This window comes from Myiozetetes cayanensis, unplaced genomic scaffold (assembly GCF_022539395.1).
Source record: "Myiozetetes cayanensis isolate MyiCay16 unplaced genomic scaffold, myiCay2020 scf6-25, whole genome shotgun sequence".
Lineage (NCBI taxonomy): Eukaryota > Metazoa > Chordata > Aves > Passeriformes > Tyrannidae > Myiozetetes > Myiozetetes cayanensis.
Window position 1 is genome coordinate 30,732,616 of NW_026087853.1, and position 18,117 is coordinate 30,750,732.

Genomic DNA, 18,117 nt, shown 5'->3' on the forward strand with positions numbered 1-18,117 from the left:
CCTTGCTTTAGTCTGGTTGGTTAAATGACCTCTCCTGAGTACTGCCTTTTGAGCACTGCACGGTTATGGCATACATGCACCACAGATGACAGTCACTCAGAGGAGACTGTCTGGAAGTGCTACAGCAGTACAGGCCATACATATACTAGAAGTACATTCCTACAGTGTAGGCTAGGAGTTTTCCATAATCTACTATCTGCAGCCCTGCTGTCTGTGTTCCACTGCTGAGACCAATAGCACTTACAATGGCCAAAGAAAGAATACGAAACTTCCCCTCAAAAGAAACATTGTGTAGAAGAGCAATATCTTTGGATGCATTCACGTCTTTTTCCACAGGGTATTAATATAACCTGGCTGTACTGGTAATTTTAGTCTGCATTTTGTTCATAAAAGAGTTAACTGAAGCAAGGAATAAAAAAGCAAACACAGTAGAGTCCAATTCATGGTTTGGACTTCCGTTGACAAACTATATGAATATTCTCAGCAACAATACCTGCTTATTCAAATTCCTAACTCGGAACATAAAAGAATTATTAGTCAGTAAAAATATGTAAACACAAACTATATGTAAAGTATTAAAAATACTTAAAGAAAAGAGTAGAAAATATAAGCACTATTAAAGAAAGAATAAAAACAACAAACAGTGCTTAAAGCAAGTTAGACATTTAAGTCCTTATAGATGTAACCACTTCTTGCAAAGAACCAAATTTGAGAAAGTGGAAGTTTATTTAGTTTAAAAAAAAAGCTATCAAATTTGAACAATGTACAAAAGATTTAAAAAAGGCTAATGATGGACTGCAAAGCTATAAAGGAACTTAATGAGCTTCAGAGGACAAGTGCCATCATATACAAAAGATCTATAAAGAGCTACAATGTACGAAGGAGAGGAGATTTTTTGTAACACAGATTAAAGATTGAAAGAGGCAGAATTCTATAAGTGTGTTTCTTTCCAATGCGATACTAATGAAGTGGGTTGAAAGCAGCAGGCGACTTTTGGTGTTGGTTACTAGGATTGAAGTTGACATTTTTCATGATGAGCTGTCCAGGCCCTTTGGACATTTTGTTCAATTTTATTTTTTCCCAATAAAAAAGCTGTAAACAGTGCATTATATTAAGCTCTTGTATTTGCAGTGAACTGTGTCTGATTCTTTACAATCCTTTTAATACTCTCCTCAGGATACACTTAAAGGTTTTGAACAAAAAAATATCTACAATAGAATAAGTCTCAAATATACTACAAAGAAGCACATCAATTTGATCAGATTTTTCCAGGACAAATGACCTCTCCACCACTAGTCAGCTACCTGGTGATATAAATAATTGGTTGCTACCATGAAAACATTTGAAAGCACAAGTGATGTATATAATTATTTCTGCCAACACCAGCTGAATAGAGTTTGCTACAGCAGTTTCAACAAGACCCTTGTGGTCTTCATAAAAACGAAGGACAAATAGAAGTGAAAAACCGCTGTGTAAATACCATGTGAATAGAAGCAGCAGAGAAAACCAAACCAAAACAAAAGGGAGAGTATCAACACTACAATTCAAATCCACATCTAAGATATTTACAGGAAAAGGTTTCTCAAGGAATCTCTACTGTCTACAGATTCACATGTCTAATGGCAGGGGCTCTTACGAAGCTACAGGTACAGGTACTATTTTTATGAAAGGACCATCTGGCTCCTTTAATCACAAACCTGCTAATAACACCATGGTTCAATTCTCCTCACTTTTGGTAAATATGATGATGGCTGCTGCACTTATTTCACTATAAGCCTGTCTTTCAGTAACTGCTCAACCTCTCATCTGAGTTCCTCCTCTTTCTAAGAGAATGTTTAGCACTGTAAAAATACAGTCTCATTAGAAGGTTTGATCTCCAATTTCTTAAGTTACACTTTTCCCTCAGGGTGTCTTAGTACCACAGACAAGAAATTATCTTTACTAGTACAGCTCACACATTTCCCACCTGCCAAGCTGAAGCATCCTGAACCACATATATGGATGGTTGAGAAAACCAACCGGTAGGAAAAGAAACACTTCTCCCTACTCCCAAAAATTTGTTTAAAGCCTTATTCTGCTCTGATTCCAAGAATGGAAAGTATAATTCTGAAGTATTTAACTGAATTCTCCTTGCATCTGAATGGTGAATAGTAGTCTTGTGCCCCGCACACCAGACTGTGAGCTTGGGTGTCCTATTCTCCATTCTGAAACACAAGGAAAACTCACACCTGCGTGTACCAGATGGTGAGAACATCCTTAAAGAATCTAGAGAGCTTCCGAGGAGAATATTTTAATATTTCAAAGAGGAAAAATGACCCTTTAAAAAAATCTTTTTATTTTTATGCTTGCTCTGTTTTCAAATGAGTTTCACCACCTTTCATATTACTTTTTTTAAGTTAGTACTCAGATTAAAAGAATCATTTGAAAATTCAGTTTTGGTTGAAAAAAGGACGTGAAAGGTTTTTTTCTGTGGCATATTCACTACCATTTGCCCTTGACTGAATGACAGCCTTTAATTTTTATTCTTACCAGCCATGCAGAACCACATACATAATACAAATGAGCTCAGATGTAATGTTTTGTGCAACATTAATAAAGGAGCTAACTAGCTAAAGTTCCACGTGCACAGAAAATTATATTGTCATTAAATCTTAATAACCTTACTGGAAACAAGTATTATCAAATGGTCACTGCCAGTATAATTAAAGGAATAACCTTATAATTCAAAAGTAGACGTGTTTTCCTGAAGATTTAATATTTATTATGACAGAGGATTCATAATCCTTTATGGTTTTTAAAACAACAGAAATAAAATAAACTAAAATGCCACAAGCTATACGTGACCTCCAGAAGCCTGCCCTAGCTCAGTCTGAAAATAGACTAAAACTCAATACTATTCCTAAAGACAATTTTGTGATTAAAAGCTCCCTGAACGTTGTATTAATTTGTGGCCTGAATCACCTGATTTTACACAGAGTTCAAAATAGTCATTAAGATCTAGGGTCCTGTCTTCACAGCCACTGAAATGATGAAAGAGGTAAGACTTTTTGAAATTCAATTTTTTTTCACTATTGATACTGCTTGTTTTTTGGCACTTAAAAGTATAATAATGTATTTAATTAGCCCATTGTCAGACTATTATACAGAATGAAGCCTATACTTAGTGGGGGAAAGCTGGCTAGATTGGGAAGATTTAGGGAAGTGCCTTAAATGGGTGCCCAGTTCTTAGGCAGTGATGGAGGGAAAGGCTGATGATCTTGATCTCTTGAATGGTACAGCAATCTCATCCAGCTGGAAAGAAATATGGGATCACTGTTGTTTCTTCACTCACCTGGATAATATGCAAGAACAGAAGCCAGTGCTCTCCTAAAAGCTGTGACTACAGTTCATTTGCTCACTTATAACCATTTGTCCATATATGCTGGCACTACTGCCAATGCTACAGTCATCTAGAAAAAAAAATCTGTAGAACACCACAAAAACATTTTTCGTCCACAATTTTTTGCAAACCCTGATAATTGTGTCAAATATGCCATGACAGCAATGTTTACATTTTCTGCTACCTTTGGGGTCTTTCTCCAAATATTTCTCCTTACAGTTAGTTATAGTTTCAGATATTTTACTAAATGAAACACCACTAGAGAACCTCCCTAGACATGGGAGATAATTAATGAAGATACAGACCACAATTAAGCCTATTAAATAGGACTTTCCCAAGCCCTGTATACCACAGGTGCATCTTGTGCTTTTCCTGCCCAAGAATGTGCAAAATGTTCGTATGTATTTTTTTTTAACCTTTCAACATACTTTCCTTAGTAAATCTGTTTTTCCACTGATATGAAGCTCAAAATTTTAAGTTCTTAGCCCATCAACAGCAGATGTAAACACTTGTATTTTCCTTCACTTTGTTAAATAAGTGTAATATATAGCCATATGTATCCATATTTCATTCTGACACACCAGGATGAAAACAACTAAGGATTTGTTATTGTTTATATTTTATATTGGTTATTTTCAAATTGGTTTCAAATGAAACATAAAATTGTAGGAATACAAATTCACTATTTACTAACTATTAATAGCAGCAGGATTAAGGTCAGATGTGATGTTTTAGATATGAAGGTGAAATCCTTTTAGTACCTTCAGGTATTGCTATCACTGTTAGCCTTTAAAAATAGATTCCTTTAATCAAACTGTAAAAGAAACTTTGCCCTTTGAGATACTGATCACACATGACTTTTATGCAATTCAAGGTCCATTAACACCCAGATGGAGATGTTTAAATGGATCTTAGTGATTTAATATACTTTTCACTAAGTTGGAAAATAATACGCACTTATAATTGCCTAGATTGCTTTGGAAATCTTGACATGTGGTTACCAAAATGGGTTGTTCTAATAGATACGTATCAAGAGCTACATAATAATGTTTAACAAAGGTGCTCTTTAACAAGATTACGTATTGGATTTTCTTCAGTGATCTCATAGCCATGCTATCTGAGTACCCAATATTCATTACTAAATTTATCTTCACAACTACTTTTATGGGACAAGCTTCTCATACCTCATACACAAGAAATTGAAACAGAAATCAGAAATGATTTGCACAAAGTCCAACAGTTGCATCAGGATGTAAGGCCCTTGATTCTAAATCCTCTTCACAAACACAAATCCTAACCACAAGCCAGCTTGTCTCTGTGAAGCAATACACTCCCCTTTTACAGAGCCATTATCATACCCACTTCATCAAAAAGATAAAGAGCATCAACGAATATTTTTTGTTCAAAACAGTGAGGTGAGATAGTTACGCATTAATTTTTACTTTACATGTGAAGAATGTAAGCATCTTTGATGATGTAATTGATAAAATTATTTCAAACTGTTCTGAACACCTTCCAGGCTGTCTTAAATGATTAATAGCTAAAACAGACTTCAGTAAAATATGTCTCTTCTCCCTTCTATGTGACCTGTCATAAACTCAATTGCCCACTCATTCAGAATGCAGCTAAATGAGCTCTTCAGCTACAAATCCTTAAGATACAGTGAGCTCATTGTATTACTCACACTCAGTACCAGAAACAGAGAATTCCTGCCTCTGACTGCATGTTTCTGGTACTTACTTTCTGTTAGCCTTGTGATTTGTTTGATCCTTCTGTGAGCTGATTTAACTCTCTAAAACATAAGAGAAATCTAGCAGAAAGGTGAACCAACTTCTCTTGCTAAGTCAACGAATGACAAAGCCTAAGAACTTATTCCAGAACTTGTAGTCAGAAGGCAGTAGGGTTATCAGTCAAAGAAGAGGGAGCATGTCTTTGTCTTTCCACTAATAAGGAAATCAGCTTGTCTATAGTCCAAGCAGGTTCTGTAAATCTTTAATTTCTGTTCTGAGGTATCAGTTGCTCCAACATACAGTCTGCCTTATGTTATCTCAAATAACCTCACTAAAAAGCAGCTACATTTTTTTTTTTGAAAAAGGAGTTGTCAGACCTAACACAAAACAAAGACTACTAAAAATGTGTACATAAAATAAAACTGAACTATAACAAACAGTTACTTTCTGCAGAAAGAAAACCTTGCATTATATTAGTAACTGCAACAGCAAAGCTATCAAGTAAGTTTTGCCTAGTGGTATGTATGATAGCCCAAGATCACATTACAAGACTGTGCTGGTTATGGCAATGGCAGAGTTATATCCTTCACATCAGTTAGTATGGGGCTATGTTTAGTATTTGTGCTGTAAACACTGTTGATAACACAGGGACATTTTCATTACTGCTGCACAGTGCTTTCCCAGAGCCAAGGCCTTTTCTGCTCTTAACCTAACCCCACCAGTGAAGGGATTGGAGATACAGAAGAAGCTTGGAGGGGACACAGCTGGGACAGCTGACTCCAACTGACCAAAGGGATATCCCACACCATCTGGCCTCATGCGCAGTTTATAGAGCTGGGGATACATTCAGAGGGATGGTACTTGTCTTCCCAAGCAACCACTATGCACGATGAAGCCGTGCTGTCTTGGGCATAACTGAACTTGGGCCTGCCCATGGGTAGTGGTGAATGAATTCCTTGTTTTGCTTTGTCTGCATGTGCAGATTTTGCTTTCCCTATTAAAATGTCTTTATCTCAACCCACGAGTATTCTCACTTTTACCCTTCTGATTCTCTTCCCTATCCCACAGAAGAAAGTGAGTGGGCAGCTGTGTGGGGCTGAGCTGTTGGCTGAAATTAAACCACAACAAGGACCAAGTGCCTTTAAGTGACCAAGGCACTCTGGCTAAATACAACCTCTTTGCTCACTTGACAGACAGATTCCAGCTCTAAAATTAAAACAAAATCAAAAAATGGTACCAATAGTACCATAATGGTACCAGCATTAATTCAGCAGCAGATTATAATAGACTTCTACAAATTACTTTATCACAAAGGTGTCTGAATATGAGGTGAATAATGTACAAGATTCAGGCAATAACATGAGGTAACAAGATTTTTGGGCTTGGATTTTTCAGATAACAGGTTTCTGTGAGTGTGGCAAAATTTTCTGTTGAGGAAGGCAAGTACACTGCATCTGATCCTGATGCACAAAGAAACTGCCTGGACCTTTATACATAAATTCTAAGAAAAAGAGAAGCGTTTAATATTCCATATGCTCCTTTCAAAGTTTTGCTAGGATCTTTACAATTCCTGTCAACTTTCTTACTCTGAACATTTAACAGACTTTCATCTTTTCAATGTATTCTCCATTCTCCCTTGAAGATGAATCAAAAATGTGAACAGACACAATGAAAGGAGGCAGAAATATTACTGTTGCTACCTTTCTAATATGGAAAAATGCATCACTACAGTTATTAACTACCAAACAAACTGAGATTAAAACAAGTTAATGCAATTTAATTGTCATTCCTATTGTTAAAACAAAAGTAACTTGTGGCTTATACTTTCAGGATAGAATAGTAACAATACTAATTGCTCCCTCTTCAAAGAACTGCTCCCTGATTTTCATATAAATTTTTCAGTAAGATACTCTGAAAGAGGTTGTTTGCTTGCTTGTTTTTCCCCACCAAGGCAACATGGCATTCATTTCAGTAAATCCTTTCAGTAAGAATATCCAAATATCCTCTTGTCACCATTGAATATATCTTACTTAATATATGCAACAAAAAGACTATTCAAACAAAACAAAAAAAGAGCAAAAATGTGTAGCTTACTTTGCAAAGAGTGAAGCCTTCATTGTCCACAAAAACATTGGGTTATTTCTTCTCCAGCATCTTAAAAGTTGACTTAATCCTATGAATACTTATTCTTTTGCAGCTTTTATGTTTCACTGCATACTTCTGAGAATGTACTCTAAGAAAATTTATGTATTCTAAGAAAATAAGTGTTTGGTAGAACAAATAAATACATTAGAATTGATTTTGCTTCAGGTGTACTGTAGGTGAATGTTAGATGTTAAACCCATTTTTGCAATCAGATGTACAGTACCCACACTCCAGGGATACTGTCACCTAAGAAGTTAGCAATTGTAAAAATGGAAGAGAACAGCATTTATGCTGGAAAAAAAAATCATGGACTGTTGTGTGAGACACTGGATTATTATATTAATTATTGGCTCGGACCATCTCAAGTGTGTGTGAGAGGGGGAGGGGGCAGACAGGATGAATTTCAAGAAGGTAGAGCAGTGCCCTGTCCCATACCCCAGCCCCTTGGAGCCTTCTCCCTGGGGACCCCCAGAGCAGCTGTCAGTCACAGGCACACTTGGAGCACTGCCCACACCACACCCCGTGGAGCCCCTGACCCAGCCCCAGAATGGCTGGCACAAAGGCAGCACTGCCCCTCACTCGGCCCCAGAGCTCCGGAATGCACAGTGGGCCTGAAGTCCTGCCTGGAGGGGGTGGCCACAGGCAGCCAGAGCAGGTAAAACCAGCACCATGCAGCCATCGCATGATTATGACCTTGCCATCTCCTGGACTCCTGGTAGCTGGATCTATGCTGGATCTGGGGTAGTAGCTGTAATTCTCTCTTTTTCTCCCTCTTTCTTTACTTCTCCTAATCTCCTTTCTTGATATTTGGGTAACTAAAAGATGGATTGGATTTTGCTAAGCTGTATGGGCTAGCAGGTGCTAAGTCACTGCTTTGTGAAGTGCTTTATTTTGGTTGAATGCTGCCTTTTAAACTTTTGTGAAGTTCCCTTATTTTCTAAAGTTTGCCAGTAAAAGTGTGTTATTTGACCTCCTGAGAAAAATGTGCAGGACCTTTTCGTGTGCACTCTCGCAAGGTATAAAAGACCTGAAGGCCCTTTTAAATCCAATGAGTGGACTTTTGGAGCCTTGTATATTTTTGAAGTAAAACCTCTTTGATGAGCTTGTGGGGTGAGCCTGGGGTCTTATCAATTTGACAGGCATTGCTGTCACTTTAATTTGCAAATCTAGTGGAAAACAATCAATTTTTTCAACTTTTCTCTGAAGTTACCAGGTAGCTTGAAAAGATACTTCATAACATACAGGCATGCTCAAGAATAAATTTTTGCCAGTGACTCAGCATACTTAGTAACAGCTGTGTACTTTGAAATATAATTTAAAAGATGAGTGGGATTTATCTTCCTACTACACTTTTAGTTATTTTCTTTAATTTTAAAATGATTTAATTTTAAAGTCCTTTAAAATTCTGTATTTGGCCTCAAACCATACCACCAATAAAATGAAAGCATAGTATGCAGAAAACAGTAAGAAGCGAACAGTGTTGCAGAAGTGATATACGTGATTTAGAAAGAAAAGATCCAAGATAAACATTCATCATGTTATATAGATACCTTGATTCATAATTAACTTGCCAGCTTAAAAGACTTTCTGATGAAGGACACTTTGCTTTTTTTCCCTCCCAAAGAGTTTTCAGCAGAAAGTAGATCATAATAAAACTGGGCAATGCAAAGTGGAAAGTCTTTGAACTAAAGATTACCCAGAGAGGTTGTGGAGTCTCCTTCACTAGAGATATTCAAGAACCATTTGGATGCAATCCTGTGCCATGTGCTCTAGGACAACCTTGCTTGAGCAGGGAGCTTGGACCCAATGACCCACTGTGGTCCCTTACAACCTTACCCACTCAGTGGTTCTGTCAATTGTGTAGGCAGTAAACAACATAAAATTATTTTATATGTAACATGAGACAAGCTGATACAGCAAACTACTTAGTAAACCCACAACTCAATTTTGAAAGGATGATTTGTTCATTTCAGAACTCAAGCAAGTTAAAAACATTAAAGATATCTTAAGACTGAACTCCACTTGTATTATCTTTGAAATATTTTTATACATAGTCTTAAGACATTCATTACTGTGAAGCACATCACATAATTTATTTTAATTCTCTACAGAATAATATACTTAATTCAGCATCATCAGTAACTTTATACAGATACAGTATTGAAGCCATGTCCTCTTTTGCTTACTGTCAAGTACAAAACAGCTTATAACAGTCTAAAAAAAAAAGCTACAAACCACACTTGTAGCATACTGATTTTGTGCCTGGTTAAAGTTTACAGTAGTGGCTTTTTGATCTTTCAAGACAAATAAACACGACAGCACATAACAAACAGTTGTGCAAACTCAGACTTGGGAGGAAGACTCAACTACCTCCTTTTTCCAGAACTACTTTTCCCTGTTTTACTGCTGCTACCACCAGACTTGCTGGAAGATTTTGAAGAGAAAAGTCTTGTCATGAATTCAGACACATCTGGCAGCTCATGGTTGGAATTCAGCATGTTCATTGACTGCTCCATTTCCTGCATGCAAAGATCAGATAATCTTAATAGCTTGTAACAATTCTGGCTGTAGTTAAGGCATCAGTTGATTGTATCAGAAAGATTTCAAATTTCCCAAAATATTGTTTCACTATTTGTAGTCCTCCAAGGTATATATTGCTATATATTTTTATGCAGGGCCAAACACCCAGCTACACACAGAAACATAAAATCCCAAAACTAAAAGCACTGGTGTATGGAAAATGGTAACCACGTCTTAAGCAGTCTTACAGGGCAAACATCTGATTAAAAAAAATCTTTAAAAAATGACATTATTTATTTTCAGCACTACTTTCCTCCATTTTAAAATTTAAGCTTTTATTTAGATTTTCAGATTTGTGCTCTCACAGATTCACACTTTGATGTTTTTAAATTAGTATTATTTATGCTAAATCTAACAAATTTTTGTTGCTGTTTGAAGGGATTAGTTATTTTTTTGCCCTACTTTCTGACATTAAGCTATTACAACAGCTAAGGTTTTTTGCTTCATGAAAAGAAGGATTTTAATGAGAATATATATCCAGGTAAGCTTAATGTAACTTTAGAATTTAGCATAGTGGTTCTATGAGGTGAATTAGCACGTTTTAAAACAAACCACCCCTGAAGTGCATAACAGCTGAACTGCACATCCACAATGGAATAATGCTTACAGCAATTGCCAATTTAATGTGCGATTATCCCCTTGCTCTTCTAGTCACCAGTCAGAATGATATATCTTTAACTGTTTTCAAGACATTTTGGTTGCCTTCGTTACTATTGCATCCACATTACATCTACACTTAAAGCCTCTAACAACAGGCAGTTAAGTTACTAAATCGTTAACTTTCTATATAGACCAGTACTGTGCTGATTCCATAAAAAACAAGAGAACAAGTTAACTTGAAAAATGTTATACAAGCTGCATACACTCCCAAAACAAATGGAATTTGGATATACACTTAACAGTTTTATACATGATCATGTAGAGAATACCACTGCAACTGAGTTCTTAAAAACTCCCTTTTCCTACTCTTCAAAGATAACTTAAATTACAAGCAAAATTCCTTCAACTTAAAATTTCTCCTTCACAAGTCATGTTTTTTTTCTTTTTTTAATTCAACTTCCAGAGTTCAGCTTGGTTTGAAGAACATGCTACGTATATCTAGCATATATCTGTATCCAGTTTTTAATCAAAATTACAGCCAAAATAGCATTACATAGTTCTGATATGCTTTTTATAGGTATTTATAAAAAAAAAAGATTCAGACACCTATAAAGTACTACTGAAGACAGTGGTCATTTAGCACAGAAGGAGTTTTTAGTTAATCAAGCCCTCAAAAAACAGCCATCCACAACAGGCAAGGAATACTTCTAAAAATAAGAAAAGATTTAGCTAAACACCTTGAATCTCCATTTTGTCCTAGCCTTCTGCTATTCGGCATTTTGCATGATGAAAGGACAATAATATAATAAAGGACAATAAATCAGGCAATTTAATGATTACATTAAGACTCCATATCATATACACTACTATGACATCTGGATTTAACATAGTAAACTGTGCTTTAGCCTGACAGGAAAGAGAACCCTACATCATACTCTTCTCAATACACACTTATTAAATGATGTCTAAAACTAAAGTGCTAGATTTAAACATAGTGCAGAAATATACTGGAAATTTACAGAATTTTGAGATAATTTGAGAAATTACATTTATCACTCTAAAGAAAGTCTGGAAAACACCATTCAGCAAATTCAGCAAGTTTAACAGGAAATTCATGAGCCAGGAAATGTCAGAACACCAACACTGCATTAACTGAATAAATGATGTCCATTAAGACCTCTTTAAAAGTCCAGTTTTGTTATTATTGCTTTTCTGTACCCTAAAATCTCATTATCTTTGCTCTCTACGTATGCATCACCTGAATGTACTTACCCGCCTCATATCAGGATCACTGGTGTTGACAACTTTAGGTAAAAGCACAAATATCAGTAACGGAAGAACCATCATCATCACCTACACAGAAAATAGGAAATACTTCTTCAGCTTAGTTGTTGCTCTAGACACTTTCAGAAATACTAACATTAATCTTTAACTAAACAGCCAAACTCTAGAACCACTGCATTCTGAGTCACTAACCCAGTAACAGTAATTCATTTGTCAGGAAACAAACCTGATAAAGGAGTATTTGTGCTTTAAATAACATGATTTCAAAATCTATTGCAATAAAGCAAATGGCTGTTATAACTTAAAACTGTTGTAATTACAATTCTGCAACATGTTGATTTCCACATTATTAGAACAAGATCATGTTGTCAAATGAAGCAGACTACAGGCTATTTGCACAGAGTGGGTATGTCAGGGAGGAGAGGACGCAGAAAAACTTTCTCTTTGTAAGCAAGTGAAGAAGAAATAAAACAACCCTCTTGGAAGAGCAAAGTGTGCACATCTTTTCTCAATTACTTTATTCTTGATTTTCTGAAAAAAATTGTATTTGGATCTTTATAATACTTGTAACCTTTGTGTGGTGCTTGTACATACCATAGGGTTCATGAGGAAATCTGTCCATCCCCAAGATTCTCTCTTTATAAAGTATGAAGGTGGTCCAGAGGATTTCATCTGCAGTGGGTATGGCAGCCTGACAACTTCAGAGGGTTTGATGTAATTCACATATCTTGCTCTAATAAGCAAAAAGTGAATAATTGAAAATATAAGCATAATAATTTATTTAACAGAATAAAAGATGATTTCTAAAAAATCCAAGCAAAGTTTTAATAATACACTACAAAAAAAAATATGCAGTGTCAGCTAGGCTTCACTTTTCAGAAACTAGTTCCTCTCAGCAGCATCTTTTACAGAATCAAAAACAAGCCATTTTTTGTCACCTTGGTAAAGAACAAGAAAAACTATACTGTGTAAAGACAGATACAGCTCAGCACACTGTAGTGTAGTGATACCTTGGAGTTTTGATTTTTTAATTTTTGTAGATCTTAGAAGTAGTTATGTAGTAAATGTAGATTTTAGAGTAGCAGCATATTATCCCTTTACCCTTTAACACACCAGCTACACATAGTAAACCCTGTTACCCATTCCCATATCAATTCCCCTAAATTCCACTAGCCTGTTTAGACTCTTTTTCAAGGTAGAATTGTAGAGAACATCCTAACCCTACGGAAGAAGATATAGCCATAGACGCAACAACCTTCAGGCCTAGGACTCTGGAAGGCCTCCAAGAACATTACGTGCTCTGAGGAAGATGAAGAAGAGGGGGTCCCAAAACACCCCCAGACCCAATTCCCAAGAGGCGTGGTGGGGGGCAGAACCTGGGTGGTGGCTGGACAGGGATTGGGTGAAAATCATTATAAAAAGTGTGAACATCTGTATTCCGGAGGGCGTGTTGGGGGTATTCCAGAAAGCCTGGGGGCTCATTAAAGCCTTTGCATCCTTATCTTATCTCCTACCTAATTTGGCTTGGAATCTTTTTTTCCCCACAGCCATTTAGGCAACAGTAGTTTAACTACTTTGCTCATGGCATCAATTATTTGTATGTGAAGTTAATACTTCTGCCTAAGTGCATTACTTTACATTTATCAATACTGAATCTCAGTCTCTATTACTTTATTGGGATTTTCCATAGTTCTTCATTGGTGTTATTTATTTGGGCCTGGTATTTAGACAGTTACTCAATTACTACCATCTTTGTCACTCTTGACCCATTTTTCATAATTTACAAATATTTACTTGCCTTGTGCAACTCCAAGGATGACTTCTGCCCATTACAAGAGAAATACTTTATTCCTTCTGAAATTTTCACCAAATACTCATCTATAGAATGTCTTTCCTGCCTACCTTATGACTAAATATTTTCTCCAAAACTTGAGATTTTCAAGTAGATCTTATCAACTATGCTTTTTTCTCTTTCTAGGAATTACAATAATTTTTTAATGCAGAATGTTCCCTAGAAAAGCCCTGTTGACATTTTCCTCAAGTATCATCGTTCTTCATGGATCTCTGATTCCTCAGTTGTGTTCCTCACTACAGTTTCTACCTGTCTGACTGGCAGAATGCCAAGCCTACTGCGACTTTCCTCTGAAGACATATCCTAGCGATTTACTTAACATCAGATTTTTTACCTTACTAGTCCTCAGATACCCAAACAATTCTAAGGGTGACGTTACAGCACTATTGTGTCTATTTCTCTGTATTTATTACACATTGTGGCCAGTAAGATATTGCCAAACAAAGTATAAAAATTATATAGTCTGGAAAAAACCTGAGCTCAAACAAACTGTTCATTACTAAACAAGCAGCATTTTCAGCGAGATTTCAACTTTTAACCTCCCCTAAATATACTGCTGGAGGTATTCACACTGACGTTTGTATTTCTGAAATGTAATGATAACTTTTATAAGATACTGTAAAAGACAATCTTGAAGTTAAGAAACTCTGTGTCTGCCTGAACAAAGAAAAATTAACTATGAACATGCTTATTTAAATAAAATCACCTTATTACATCAGTTATACATTTTTTCTGTATTCTTGAATAGCTTGCAGTTACAGGTGTACAGTTAGAGTGGTTTGGGATAACATCTCTTGCCATAACATAAAAAACAAGCTAATTATGCTACAGAAATACTGCAGGCTAGCAACTACTACTATTAACCAGTAACTAACAAGTGTCCTATGGGGATGTAACAGAAATACTTTAGAGTTTCACTGTGCCAAATCCTGACAGACCATTTATTAAAGAAACGGAATAGGGAAGAAGGAAAAAAGGTATTGGCAAATGATAAAGCAGTTAACTGATTTATGCCCAGATTTTATTTCAGGATAGCTGCACAAGAAAATAATAAAAGTAAACAGACAGACTTTTAAAATCTATTTCTCTTATTTAAGGCCATAAATACGAAAGGAAGAAAGAGATCAGACTTTGGATTTTAAGAAACATGCTCCTAGAAGTGATGTTAAAAGAAGTTAAAATGTATGGTCTGAAATGAAACATCAGACCTACAGCACTGTTTACATTAATTCTTGTACTGCGCTGTCAGGCACATGTAATAACCAACACAGAAACAAATCAGAAAAGGCTCACCTCATTTTGCCTTTTGAAGTTATGTCAACTCGCACAGGCTCAAATTTGTGAGCTGGGGATATAACTTCCACTACGTAAGATCCTGAAGGTACATCATGAACCACAAAACTTCCATCTGTCCTGAAAAAACAGAAAGTTGCGCTACGTTTCATTATGCTCCAGCATACAAGACAGGGTGCTGTGTGGTTTTTTAAAAGAAGTTGTAAGACTATCATTTTATATTATAAATCTTAATATAACAATGGCCAAAAAAAAAAATTTAAATCATTCAGCACTCACAGTATCAAAACCCTTGAGATCATCAACGTATGCCACAACAGTAACAGAAATTATTAGTTTTGTTAAAGATTTTGTTCTGCCCTCAAGTTATTGTCTTGCTGGAAGAATAATTTCACAGCCCAAGTAAGATCTGAAGTAGCTACATTTCATGTATTCAAGTAATAGCAGAAGGAATTTATACCTTCTTTCCTCCTTCTGAAATACATACAATGAAGTTTACTTCAGCACTCCTGCTGGAAGCAAACCCCCTCCCCAAACTGACATCCTACATAGTGTGGAAGGTTTGCAACGCTCAGTAATAGTAGTTTGTGCCTTTGTTTGTTGTGAAATGAAGAGGTTTAATTTTAATTGCTCCCTTTAGGACTAGCCCACACTAGAAAACTCAATCACAACAATAAGGAAACTAAGAGCTCCGAACACATACACAGAAGGGATTTTTATACAGATGGCTTTTATTTTAAAATATGAAACTGGAATATTCAGTGAAATTAGTAAAAGGATACTTGAAAGCTTCAGCTCCAGTTGTCTTAAAAGTACAGAAGTTTTCCTCCTATGTGTTTCCAGAAGTTCCCAGCAAGAAAATCTTAGTGTTAAAAGCAACATCAATGATATCTCTTCTAAAAATAAGACTCAAAGTTATAACAAAACAACGTTGTTCAAAGGGCAAAAAACTCAGTAAAACCTGACACATTAGAAACATGCATCAGAGAAACATCGAAGATGCACATCAGTGAAACATCTTCCCATTTTTATGTGATGATTTGAAGCACTAAAAATGCTTCCATAATCTTATATTGCAACTGTTAGAGGATGTTTCCCTAGGAATTTCCTTCTAATTTTTCATTCTTTACAGTATCAGTTTAATAAAATTCTCCTATTTTTTTTTCTAAAGATATATTCATATGACACAGCGAATTCTCGCTTCATATACTGGTATTCAATACTGGTTTTTTTAGAAGAAAAAAGTATTCAATTTTTACCACAGTGAGGAAACTAATCCGATTTCTAAAAATGTTCATACTAGAGAATGACTCTTGCAATACTCAAAAAGCAACTCTACTATATCAAATAATTATTTTCCTATTTTGATAACTGGAATGGTTCTGGTAACTTCTACATTTGAAACTATGACATTCTTAATTCTGAGGACATCTTCTATGTCCTAGAATTTCTAGATCCTTTGTTTATCTGAATATACCCACTACCACCTGAGACTGAATAAGACAATGTGATTCTTTACAACTGCCAACTGCATTTGCACGATGTTGTGTGAAGCAATAAAGTCATGTCCCTTGAACTGGCTTTCACCAGTACAGTGAAAGTTTTTCACGGGTATTGTAACACAGAACCACAGCTGCAACAAACATTTCTCCAGAATTTACCCATAATTTAACCATAATGGTTCTTGAAACGAAGTGGCAGAATTTGCAGCAGCAGAAGCTGAGAATAAACACTTTCCTCCAGACAGTGCAAACGCGTTTGGAGTTTTGTTTTGCGGTTGTTTTTACTTATAACTCAGTTCCAATGTTTTTGATCGCTACAACGCCAGCAGCCTGAGCCATCAGTTTGGGTACGCCTGCAGGAGGCTGAGGTCAAAACCTACAGCACTGCAGGCCTGGCCGTTCCTAGTCCCTTACAAGGCACGGGGCCAGTGTAACGCCAGCAGCTCATCTCGGCAGCCCACGACCCCGCAATCCCACAGCCGTGCGCGGCTGACCGGGACACGGCCAGGCCCGGCAGGAGCCGGGCCTGGCAGGACCCGCCCCGCCCCCGCTCCCTCACGGCCGGGCCGGGCCGGGCCGAGCCGAGCCGAGCCTGCCGCCAGCCCCGGGGGCCCGATCGCCCGCTGCGCCCGCCGCTCACTTCAGGAAGCCGACGTGCTCCTCCCCGTCCACCAGCACCCGGGCCCCCGCGATCCAGTCCTGCGGCTTCACTCCGGGCACCACGGCCCGGCCCTCGATCTTAAACCGCTCCCCGGGGCCCGCGCCGCCTGGCAGCTCCGACGGCCCGAGGAGCTCCGAGCCGCAAGCGCCGCGAAGCAGCGGCGCGACCGACAGCCAGAGGAGCGCCAGGCACAGCGCCCCGCTCCCGCCCCGGCCCCGGCCCCGGCCCCGCTCCGCGCCGCCATCGCTGCCCGTGCCCCCACCGTGCGCCTGCGCCCGCCACGGAGAGGGCGGGGCAGCGGCGGGGCCGCCCCGCGGGCCGGAGCGCTGGGACGGCGGGAGCGGCGCGGCCGGGCTGAGGCGCTCAGCCTGCACCGTCTGCCCTAACAACTCCTGATCCCACAGCCCGCGTCGCACGCGGGGGTTGGAAAGGCAGGGCGGGATCCTTTTGTTTGTTTGTTTGGTTTTGTTGTTTGTTTGTTTTTGTTTTTTTTTTAAATCTCAGTAGTTATCATGCAAAGAGTAACACGCTTTTTCTAGGGAAAAGAAGTATCAAGCTTACAAAAATTTATTCATACAATGAAGGCCTAAATTGTCATCTTTTAACAATGATTTATTTGCTTCTGATTATGTACAATAGCGCAAAAATGTGTTCCTTAGTGGGGAGGTACAGACTTACAGGAGAAACGACGAGGGCTGTAGTACCTTCCCTGTTCCCTAATTTTCCTTCGTGAAGTACGTCCTGTTAAGTCGTATGTATTTATTGCCATGTTGTAGCTACACTTGCTTCCTTTTTACCTCTCTTATTTATGTCGGAGTTAATTACCGAACATGTGGAAAATATTATCATTAAACAGGATTAACCTGGTCATCAGCGGACAATAAAAACACTGTATCATAGTCGGCATGATTTAAAAAGCATATGTCATCTCATGTCGGTGGGATGCTGTGAATTATTTGTCTGGCAGTATCTTTTAGCTGTCTCTACTTTGGAGACAACGATCTGTGAAGTTCTTCCATCATATAAGCTCATGAAAGCATTAAACTCCAGCAGTTTTGGGGATGCAAACCCAAAAATGCAAGAACTGAATA

The 18,117-nt window shown here is 37.7% G+C and overlaps 1 protein-coding gene across 1 annotated transcript; it reads right to left on the reverse strand.

Moving 5' to 3' along the window:
* Window positions 1–9,322: 9,322 nt before the first annotated feature.
* EMC7 (ER membrane protein complex subunit 7) lies at window positions 9,323–17,795 on the reverse strand. Its single transcript, XM_050336690.1, is given in 7 exon segments — window positions 9,323–9,773; window positions 11,707–11,787; window positions 12,313–12,451; window positions 14,864–14,983; window positions 17,006–17,226; window positions 17,229–17,394; window positions 17,731–17,795. Coding segments are annotated over 7 exon segments (945 nt in total). The 3' UTR covers window positions 9,323–9,620.
* Window positions 17,796–18,117: the final 322 nt, after the last annotated feature.